Source organism: Danio rerio, chromosome 7, assembly GCF_049306965.1.
Source record: "Danio rerio strain Tuebingen ecotype United States chromosome 7, GRCz12tu, whole genome shotgun sequence".
Lineage (NCBI taxonomy): Eukaryota > Metazoa > Chordata > Actinopteri > Cypriniformes > Danionidae > Danio > Danio rerio.
In genome coordinates this window covers 3963852-3975640 of record NC_133182.1, presented here as the reverse complement: position 1 = coordinate 3975640, position 11789 = coordinate 3963852, and the positions used below count along the sequence as shown (strand labels likewise).

The 11789-nt window shown below is 40.5% G+C and overlaps 1 protein-coding gene across 1 annotated transcript; it reads right to left on the bottom strand.

Moving 5' to 3' along the window:
- Positions 1 to 759: 759 nt before the first annotated feature.
- Positions 760 to 8843, bottom strand: si:ch211-63p21.5. The gene is made up of 4 exons (XM_068222464.1): positions 8807 to 8843; positions 8363 to 8716; positions 3965 to 4315; positions 760 to 1142 (listed from the first exon to the last, which is right to left on the bottom strand). The coding sequence occupies exons 1-4, from the start codon at positions 8841 to 8843 to the stop codon at positions 781 to 783; spliced, it is 1104 nt and encodes a 367-aa protein (XP_068078565.1). The 3' UTR covers positions 760 to 780.
- Positions 8844 to 11789: the final 2946 nt, after the last annotated feature.

The window sequence follows — 11789 nt, the reverse complement described above, 5'->3', positions numbered from 1 at the left end:
AAGATCCTTTGTGTTTATCTTCAATGCCTCCTCCTTCATCTTACCCCAGACATGCTCTATAATGTTCAATCCTGGAGCAGCTTGACCTTCTTTGCTTTCAGGAGCTTTGATGTGGAGGCTGAAGTATGAGAAGGAGCGCTATCCTGCTGGAGATTTTGCCCTCTCCTGTGGTTTGTAATGTAATGGGCAGCACAAATGTCTTGATACCTCAGGCTGTTGATGTTGCCATCCACTCTGTAGATCTCTTGCACGCCCCCATACTGAACCTTATTTTTTCCTTCACCAAACTTGACTGATTTCAGTGAGAATCTTGGTCCATGTGGGATCCAGTAGGTCTTCTGCAGTATATGTGATGATCGGGATGCAGATCAACAGGTGATTCATCAGAAAAGTCAACCTTCTGACACTTTTACACATGATCAACTAGAAGTCAAGTTATTATTTGTTGCTCTTACAACTGAGATCGAAGACAAGACTTTTGTCAGGTAGCTCAGACCTTAGGAGGACAAGGATATTTTTAATTTTGATTACACCTACAAATGACTTTAGGTTGAGTAAATCATGGGCTTAATTTGATTTGTTTGTGTGAATCATCCCTTAAAACATTTGGAAAATAATAATAATAATAGCATGTCATAAAACAGACTTTTGTCCACATTTAAACAGCTGCTTTCCACAAACCAAAGCAAAGTCAAACACTTAAAAGTAAATGAGAATAAAAATAACGCAGTGTGAAAACAGTGAATGGAAGTAAACACCAACAATCTCACATCTTTTGTCTCAGTAGTTAGTGCAGATGAAGTTGAGTCTGTGAGATTCAGGACGGCTGATCCAGGTCTGATCTCCTCCAGACTGAACTGCTCCTTTTCTGTTCTCCAGTTCGCAGTTTTCCGGTGTGCTGCCGTTCCCTGGAGCCCAGTTCTGATAGCACACCATGTCTCCACTCACCCAGAGCCACATGTTCATGCTGCAGTAGTTGTGTAAACCCAACCACACCGCCTCGGTAGACGCCAGTTTAACCACGTTCATCACCTCATTCTGCATCTCCTCTGACTGAACTGAGACCAGATCCACATGATTCTGTCTGCAGTATCTCAGAGCTTCAGACCATGATAGCTTCTGCTGGATCACAATCAGTTTATCTGGACACAAAACAAAGCAGAAACTAGAGAGAGACTGATCAACAACAACATGCAGAACAAACACTGTGGAGGAATCTGTCAGACAAGTAGAGGCAACTTTAAAGGGGTGGTCCACAGTGTATTTTTAAGGCTTACTTGTGTTTATAAGATGCTAACCAATGTGTGCTCATGCTTCATTTGTTAAAAAAAAAAAAAACGTTATGTTTTCATAAATCTTACTTTGATTATACACAGCTACCCAGCTAACATTAAAACGACTGTCATATTTCCTAGTTCCTCCAAAAGGCCCGCTCTCAAGTGGCTCTGATTGGTTAGCTAACATAATCTGCTCTGATTCGCGGATTTGCTTCATGGCTGTTTCTCAATATGCGTTCTTCATCAATTTTGCGTCCTCGTGTTCTCGTGTAACGTCATCATCAACTGCCAAAGTTCTGTTCTAATACTTAAGACCGCAAGAACAGAGGACGTGTGAAACTTCCTGGATGTGTTCTTGATATCGAGGACGCACCGATGCAGACTTTAGCACCGAACTTGCTCTGGAGGTCCCAGAAGTCATTGCGACTGGAGGTGGGAAGCGCAGCATTTTATACAGATTTATCTCAGAGATGTCACTTATTTACCTCAGGAGTTTCCCTAAATGAAATGGTGAATATAAACATCACCATGAACATCTTAATAAAGGAATAAATAGGGGTGTTTATTTGCTGAAAATCGTATGAAAATCAGTTTTATTTATATTGTGCAACATATGTTTATGATGTTTTATGCACAGTATATATTTTGAAAAGGGAAAAAGCAATAAATTGTTGTATGAATGCTGTAATGTTTAAATAATTTACCATTTAAAATGCGTGAAGGTCATGTGACCATCAGAAAGAACGCATCATCTCATTCCTCACAGGACGCGTTCTCTGTTCTCATGGTCTCCCGAGTTCATTCTTCCTAGGATACCTGGCAAGATCGGTCTCCACAAGAACACAATTCCGTTCGCTGCGTTCTTGGAATTGAGAAACAGCCCACGTCACCAAGAAAAGCATCATTTGACTAATACCTCTACAAGCACATGCTTTTGTGCCGTCTCTCTAAAATAACATCTGACAAGTGTCTTTCACATATATTCTGAATAAGCATATGTAAATAACATAAAACGTCCACATATCTTTTGCGAGTTTGTAATTTGGGATTTAGAATGGAGAGAAAACATCCGCATAGAGAGTAGTGATGGGAAGTTAGGATCATTCTACTGACTCAGATCTTTAAGTCTTGTTCATCGAGATGAACGAATCTTTTTTCGAGTCATTTTGTTAATTTGGTTCAATTTAACAAAATATTATTAAAATGTTACGAATTGCTTCCAAACACATCTACAACTAGCTAAAAAGGTTGATCACATGACAAATAAGTCATAAATAGAATATAAGAAGGAGAAAATAATAATTCAATGTTTACCTGCTCTTTTGTCTATGAAGGTATTGTTGTCTCTTTGCTCAGCTCACCTCTTCATGTCTTCAAATGTCAGTGGTTCGCTCACGCTACACTGACAGTCACGTATAATCTTAACCATGTACACACAGTCTAAGTCGGTAGGAGCCATGATAATAAGTTCATCTTTCATTTCAATTCTTTTTCCGGCTCTAAACGCATATGATTGGCCCGTGATGAACGAATGACTCAGACCCGATAGAGGACTCGAGAGGTGAATGGATCAATTTTTTTTCCGGCTCTAAACGCATATGATTGGCTTCTGCCTTTCTGCGATGAACGTCTCAAAAGACTTGAAATGAAAGATATCACCTGCACAAATGTGCGCACGCGAGGATGAACGAATCACTCCCTGAGAGGACTCGTAGTTCCAGAGTCATATTGAAGATTCGTTCAAAATGAACGAATCGTTCATGAACGACCCATCACAAATAGAGAAAAACTGCAGCACTGCTGAAGATTGTAGCGTTTACAGTGGATTGATGGATAAATGTGAATGTGTAGCTAAAATGTTAGCGGTGCCAAACAGCATTTCCCGTTGTTTACATCCTTGTTTACGTCCTCGCTACAACATACAGTTAACGCTAGACACTATACATATAATAGATCAATTTTAACCAATTAAAATAACTACAGGTTGTAACAGGTTTTGAGGAGGTTTTAGCCGAGTCCAGCAGTCAACTAGCTAGCTATATATTTATTATAATCCAATGGAACATAATTAAAATGAAACTGTAAGCACTTCTCTCTCTGTCGTGTTCTTTCGAAGCCCAAATACTGAAACAGAAGAAGCTCTGTGGAAATAGCAGTGTTTGGACGCCATTTTAGCTTTCTCTGCTATAACATTACAGTGCCTCTGGCCACGCCCCTGTGCTGCGCGGGGTGTGTGTGCATGGTGAATGCGCATAACCTGAAGCATTTATGATCTCACTAGCCTGGATGTATTTTTGTAGTCCCTAAACTTTGTTTGCTGTAGGCTTTGCTAAGCTAACGCTGTAAAAGCCAATGTATCCCTTTATATTGAACTTTGAACGTCTTACATTCAGAGATGTTGTTTATGTTCACACTGCTACAGACATCTCAAGTCTTTCGAAATTTCCAGGAGTCTCCCACAAATGTAGAGACTCCCGGATGCCAGCAAACGTATGATAATCTCACGGAAATCACGCGTCTCCTGCCCGATTCTCAAATACGTTCTGCATCCGAACTGCATCAGATACGGCGCACTACCCCACAGCCCCCCCACTGCCCCTTGCAACTAGTTTCAAATATGGTATCGTAGTGGACCACCCCTTTAAGAGATCTGGAGCTGATGATGGATTGAGTGTGGATCTGCTCACCTTCATGACACACAAAAGGAAGCTGCTGTGAACCACTACACGAGTAGTCACTCCATTGCCCCTGATCGAACATTTCAACCGCTCCACAGTGTGTATCATCTGGACTATAAGGTACACCAGGTTTCCAGTATCTGAATGAGGAGTTGCTCTGATCTGACCACTGCCATGGGTCTCTAAACAGACCGATCCAGACTGCAGATCCAGATATCTGATTGTCATTAATGAACTTCTCCAGCTGTTGATTCTCATTCTGGTTCCTCACACTGACCAGATCAATGTAATTCTGTCTGCAGTAACTCTGAGCGTCTCTCCAGTTCTTCATCTGATTGACAAACACCAGTCCTGTGCTCACTTGAATGAATATGTGAATGAATGAAGAAGAACAGAGCATCATCAAACATGCTTGCAACCAATGAGTGGGTTTTTTGTATTAGATTTGTCAAAACAGAGCATCTGCCATAAATATATACAGAATCACACAATGTGTCATTTAAATATATATTTTACTATTATATATTTAGTTAATCATCATTTTAAAAATTGGCAATATATTTATACATGTATAATTACGTGATTTATATTCAGTAACACATTATTTTATTACTGCATGCGATCAGGGATGGGCAAAAAGTATTTATGTAATTGGGCTAACCCCTTATCCTTTTCGACCCTAGCAATGCCACTGCTCTTATTTGCCTTGTATTTTAAAAGTGTGATATATGAAGAGGTTTTTTTTTTGTATTAAAAAAATATTGCGCACATGTGATGTGATGCGCGCGATCGATCATCCTCTCATTCGGTATTCACCTGCTTTCTATTTGTCATGGTCTGTCACCTGCATGTTGTCACAGTCATTTGTGTTTGTTTTCTCGTAGCACATGGCATTGTTTTGACAGCTCGCCATGTGCTCCACTGCCTCACTCCACCCACTCATCAGGTTACTCATTAGATCATTATTTCATTATTCGCACCTGTCTCTGGTCTTAGCCTTATTAGTCTCCCTATTTATTCCTCTCTCTGTCATTGTCTTGTACCGGGTGTGTTTACCTCACGCGGTGGCCTCTTAGATCGTGTCCTGTCTTGTAACCATTTTGACTCCAGTGCCAGTTTTTTGATTTCGATTTTGTGGTTTGGACTGTTTCCTGTTTTTTTTCCCCTTTCATCAGATCGCCCTCGCTGCTATCAGTTGTGGCAGACGCTTCCCTCTTCACTTCCTGCTTCTGCCTTTTCTATATTGCCCACCAGCGATCTTCTCCCTCTCTGGCCGCCTTGAATCCCGCCCGGGCGCTTTTACTTCGGCCGTTGATACAGCTGTGTTCCCCGTATTGACTGGAGAGTTGGACCGCCGTGCGCCTCCTGCTGGAAGCACTTAGTATTGCTTGTAATTATCCTTTCTGTCTTTTTGCCCCCTTTTGACTGGCCACTTTGGATCGCTGAGCGCCCTCTATTGAACTTTCTTTATTTATTTTTTGCCAGAATTTTGTCCTTTTCTGTGGCATTTACAGCACCCTGTGCTGGGAATTTTTTGTTGTATTATATCCCCTCTACAGCCCACTGAAGTAATAAATGCCTGTTTTTCCTGCATTTGATTCCTCCTGATTTTTTATACTGACACTTGTATGACACTATTGTTCGCGCGAACGCAGTTACTTTTGCCAGTTGTGTTGCTTCTCAATTCTAAGATCGCCTTTGCATGCATGTATTGGACCATGCTTTTTGTCAAACCCTGCTTTTAAGCATTATTATCTGGGAAAATTATTTTAACCAGCCAAAGTGGCTAGTGGGATTGTTTGTCTTACCCGCCACCGTTGAAATCTACCCGCATTTGATGAGTGTTAATGTAAAGCCCTGTGTATATGCGGTTCCTTTGTTTTCATTTTGGCTGCATGCGAATGAAGTATCTCTGTAAACCAATAGCGTTCAGCTGCACATCTAGCTCCGCCTTTTGGTACACTTTCTCATGTTTTGGTACCCTTTGCAAAGGGTGCCGAAAAAGTGGTACGGTACGGTTGAGTTCAAAGTTGACAGTGGAAACAACCATATTAGTTTACCGAACTGTACCGTACCAATCAGAGGAAAAGGATTAATAAAACCCCGGATTAATAAAAGGAATAAGCCAAAGGTGCCTGGTGTTTTATATTTCTATAGTACCTCTTCATCTCCACCTGCAGCACTGAGACTGAGAATGATTATATGCTGAAGACTCCACATCATATTCTTAAGGACTTTAGGATATTTTATTCCGTTTGATTTCTTGTTCACACTTTACAATAAGGTTCATTAGTTAATTCTAAGGGTGAGGCAGTGGCGCAGTTGGTAGTGCTGTCGCCTCACAGCAAGAAGGTCGCTGGTTCGAACCTCGGCTTAGTTGGCGTTTCTGTGTGAAGTTTGCATGTTCTCCCTGTCTTCGCGTGGGTTTCCTCCGGGTGCTCCGGTTTCCCCCACAGTCCAAAGACATGCGGTACAGGTGAATTGGGTAGGCTAAATTGTCCGTAGTGTATGAGTGTGTGTGTGGATGTTTCCCAGAGATGGGTTGCGGCTGTAAGGGCATCCGCTGCGTAAAAACTTGCTGGATAAGTTGGCGGTTCATTCCGCTGTGGCAACCCCAGAATAATGTAGGGATTAAGCCGACAGGAAAATGAATTAGTTAATGTTAAGTAATGCATTTAATAACATGATCAAACAATGAACAACACATTTACTACAGTATTATTCATGTTAATGAACGTTAGTTGATAAAAATACAGTAGTTCATTGTTAGTTCATGTTAACTCATGGTGCATTAACTAATGTTAACAAGCATGTACTTGAATGTTAATAACGCATTAGTAAATGTTCAATTAAACAAGTGTTGTTCATGATTAGTGCATGTTAGTAAATGCATTAACTAATGAACCTTATTGTAAAGTGTTACCCATTTCTTAAACAAAGATGCTGATGCCTATTGTACATTTTTCTGCCATTTGTATATAACTGGTCTTAGCATTGTGCAGTGTAGTGTACTATTTTGAATGATTGCTGACTTGTGTTGCCATTTGTCAATTTTTTTTTTTTTTTGCTTAATTTTGCATAATTTCCATCCATTCTCCAAGCATTGACCCTCTTCTTAATAAATTTTCTGCATCAGAGGCCGCATTTTTATGATGTAATCTTGTAGACTTCGGTATTTTAAAATACAAAAATACGAGACACTAAAGTATTTTGATACAAAATTTATACCCAATTTCATCAACCCCACAAAATACAAATTACAAAGTACTATTTTGTATTTGAAATACATATTTGAAACACATGTATCCTAAATCCTTTTATCTCTAGATTTTTATTATTGAAAATGTATGTGTATATATATATATATATATATATATATATATATATATATATATATATATATATATATATGTATATTAGGGATGTAACGGTATCAGAATTTCACGGTTCGGTAATACCTCGGTATGAATGTCACTGTACGGTATTTATTGATTTGAAAAACAAAACTTATGAAAATACTCCACAAAAAGTGCCAAAAGTGTCAATGACATACAAATTAGTCATCTATCTGTAAGCTTTGAAACAGGAACTTCAATTTTAATAACAAAAAAATATTAAACCATGTAAAAAATAAAGTTTCAATTTAGTATTGTTGAAAACTCATCACATTCAACATTTAATCACTCACTCACTTAGATAGAGATGGGTTTAAAGGAAAATTATCATATAAATATAATCTGGTAAAAGCTGGTATCTCTGGGTATTTACAATGTCCCCTGCAACAGAAAAAAACCCTCTCATTTGGGACTGAGGTTTCTGGGACAAGAGAGATATGACTTGGCCCAGGTTGACAGCAGTGGGTAACGTTGTGCATTGTATTTCCCCCTACTTGAGAGGACAAACCATGAGTGAGATAGAGATCTCATGTCTGCATCAATCTGAACAGTGTGCTGACAACACCGCTATTCAGTACGCGCGCGACAACACAGCTGATAAGAACTCGCGCGACAACACAGCTGATAAGAACTCGCGCGACAACACAGCTGATAAGAACTCGCGCGACAACACCCGCTTTAGAGTTTTCCAGCTCTTTTTCATCCCCGCTTCTAGCAGCACACTCCATTTCCACATTACTGGATCTGTAGCGACAACAGACCGCAAGGGACGATGGTCAATCATGGGCTGATGGGAATTGTAGTTTTCGCTACCTCCCGTTCGCTTCATTCGCCTGAGCAAACTTTCTCAGAAGACCTATAGTTTTACCGAGTCATGCGACTATGGTAATATCGAAAAAAATTAATATTGCGGTATGACGGTATTTACAATACCGTTACATCCCTAATATATATATATATATATATATATATATATATATATATATATAGTTTTATAGATGTTTGTACTTACTGTTGTAGCAGATGAAAGTCCAGGTGGCATTACATGCCCCAACATACCACTGTCCATTCTTTGTAAAAGTACAATTATTTCTGCTGTATGGTTGTCCAGATGCCCAGTTCAGAAAGAGCACAGGACCACCTGAAGACCAATGCCATTTAATATCATTCGTACCCTGAAGACCAATCCAGACCCCTCTGTCATTCACTTTCACAAATTTAATCAGCTGGTTCACGTCGTTCATGTTGTCAACAGTGGCCAGATCTGTGTATTTCTCTCTGCAGTATTGCTGAGCTACAGTCCGGGTCTTCAGCTCATTTATAAAGTGATACTGACGCTGAACACATTCAGATATGGAGCAGAGAGCTGTGAAAGAGACACTTTGCTTTAATGCTTTTCAGAACAGTCAAACCTAATGAAACTATAAACCATAAATAAAACTACAAACACACTCACCAATGAGGAGAAGAGGGAAATATAGAGTTTGAGCCATTCCTGAGAAAGAAAATCAGATTTATTTAGAAACAAAACCTTTCAGTAAAAGAGGAGCATTAATGCAGAATACACAATCAATAAGAGCATCAACAGATGTCAGAAGTGTGTTCGTGTGTATAATGTAGATGTGTGTTGTTCTTACCTCAGAGTTGGTGTGTTTCTGTCCTCAGTCTGATGTTTCTGGCTGCAGCTTCAGACTGTGTGAGTATTCTACATCTGCTCTCATCCGTCATTCAGCATATCAAATCATTTCTCTAAACAAAGGACTTTGTCATTGTTTCTTTTTCATTTACATGTTTCTGTACTCCTGTAGCAGTATGTTCATTTGAATGTGGTCAAGAGTCTGTATGTCCTACTAATACAGCATTTCCATACTGGCTACAGCAGAAAAATCCACCATAAAATTTGCATTGTCTTTTATTATCTTTTTTTTCCATGTATTTTTTGTCGTTTATTGGGTACAGGGGTGATAGTGGAATATTTGAAGCTGGCAGGGACTTTGCAAAGTTCCAGTGATCTGTTGAAGGGCAGGGATAGAGCTGGAAAACAGGCTGGTGAGACTCTGGCCCCGTTTACACTAGTGCGTGTTAGTTTTAAAACAGCATTTTAGATAAAAAACGATCCGCGTCCACACTAACGTCTTACCTAGCGTCTTTGAACATATTTCCGTCCACGCTACGCCACCAAAAACGTATATCACGTGACCATTCGCGCACTCTGGGCATGCGCGTTCTAGTATAAACAGGAAGCATGCGTCTCGCTCAGCATTTGGTTATTGTTCGTCAACAAATGCCGGTTGAACATTAAACGCGATGGCAAAGGAAGCAAGAAAGGTCTTTTTGTGGACAGACGACGAGGTCGAGTTGATACTAAACGTAACAAATTAATAACTGCACAATGGCACCTAAAACAGACAATAGTGCAAACAACACTCCCATTTCTGTGTCCATGTTGTTGTTTACAGTACTGTCTTCCGGTAGTGTTAAAGCCATGTGTTATTGTCATGTGATAGAGGCTTGACAAATAAGGGAAGGATACAGTGACGAAGGCAATGACACAAATGCCCCAATCAGGCAGCGAATGTCTGCAGTCCCGCCTCCGTTTTAAGATGTCTCCATTTTTCCTCATCCACACTGAAATGGAGCAGCAGCGTTTCAGAATGAAAACGGCCTCTCCAGCGTTTTCAAAACGCTCCATTTCAAAAAGTTTCAAAAGCGCTCGAGAACTCCGGCATAGTGTGGACGGATGGCGTAACCGTAGCAAAACTTATGTGTTTTAAAACGAAAATGCATTAGTGTAAACGGGGCCTCTATCTGGGCCTATTCTGTATCCTGAAGACTCTTCATCCTCTCTACTGATCTGTAGTGCAGGTTGAGATGCAGTGAGGTGGAGAGAGAGGACGGTGGGTGAGTGGGAGCAAGGGGTGTCAATGATTGTGTGGAATCTGCAGTAAAACTCATGGAAAGTTCATTATGAATAACGGCTGCCTTACTTACTTGTTGGTACATGACTGTTTGTTAAGTGAAGTTTATTCATAAACTAATTTCGAGAGGATCACGTGCTTATGATTGACACGGCTGGCCCGAGTCAAGCTAATGTACGAACCACCAATCAGACTACTCCTAACCAAGTATAAATAACCAAACACCTTACCTTTAGTCATCTTCGTCTTGAAGAATCCCCCCTTCCACCCCTTCGCCTCCTCTTTTGTCTACAGGGCAGCACGGCGGCCCAGTGGCTAGCACTGCGGCCTCACAGCAAAATGCCTCCGGTTCGGGCATCTACCCAAACTTTCAGCATTTTCGTGTGGAGTTCATGTTCTCCCCGTGCTTGCGTGGGTTTTCCCCGGGTCCTCCGGTTTCCTCCCACACTCCCAAAAACATGACACTTAAGTAAATTGACTAAACCAAATTAGCACCAAATTTGATTCAATTCTGTCAGCAACGCATCACCTTAGCAACCCTCACGCAGCAGGAGGGAGGGGGGTTCTCGAGATCTACCCGAGCTCAAACTCCCCTCTCGCCCTGCAACGGGAGGGAGCCCCGGGCTCGAGGCTCTCATGAGCTCGGGGCTCTCTCCCGGGACAGCATGCCAAACTAGCTTATTACCAATCATCAGCTAAGTGTGAACTCTTGAATTAATGTATTAATTATCACATTAGTTTAGGCTTAATTTAACCACCAAGAACCATTCATACATTCATTCATTTTTCTTTAGCTTAGTCCCTGATTATCAGAGGTCAGAATTACTAGAACTATTCCAGCTTATGTTTTATACAGCGAATGCTCCTCCAGCAGCATCCCAGTACTGGGAAACACCCATACACACTTACATTTAGACACACACTCATACACTATGGGTAATTTAGTTCATTAATTCTCCTATAGTGCATGTTTTTGGAATGTGGGGGAAACCGGAGCACTCGGAGGAAACCCAGGCAAATGCAGGAAGAACATGCAAACTCCACACAGAAATGCCAACTGACCCAGCCGGGACTCAAACCAGCGACCTTCTTACTGTGTGGCGACAGGGCTTACCACTTAGCCACCGTGCTCCCCAACTCAAAATATACTAGTGTATAATTACATCATGAGATCCAAAAGTTTACATTCATATAATTATTAATCATGTTCCTAAATGGTCTGTCTCTAAACATATCCCCCGTCACGTTAGGCGTGATCAAAACAATAACGAGAACAAAAGATTGCAGATTTAAGTGCAGATTTTTAATACCAAAATTTAATAATCAAAATACCAAAGAGCAAAGTTACAAATAAACAACGAAACAAGAAACTAAGACAGATAAACATGAACTAGACTTTAACAGAATAAGAGAACAAGATCAGGAATAACAACTCGGAATAACAGACTTACTGGGAACAAGAAAGACAAACGACACGATAACAAACAGTGGTTGAATGACTGAATATATAGTCCTGGTAAT

What these genes read in the sequence shown, in the direction of transcription:
- si:ch211-63p21.5 (XM_068222464.1), bottom strand. Translation starts at nt 8,843, where the DNA reads ATGGCTCAAACTCTATATTTCCCTCTTCTCCTCATTG. An exon ending in GACTTTCATCTGCTACAACA is followed by an intron (nt 4,316 to 8,362) that starts GTAAGTACAAAC and finishes TATTCATTCAAG; the next exon opens with TGAGCACAGGACTGGTGTTT. An exon ending in TCCTTTTGTGTGTCATGAAG is followed by an intron (nt 1,143 to 3,964) that starts GTGAGCAGATCC and finishes TTTTGTGTCCAG; the next exon opens with ATAAACTGATTGTGATCCAG.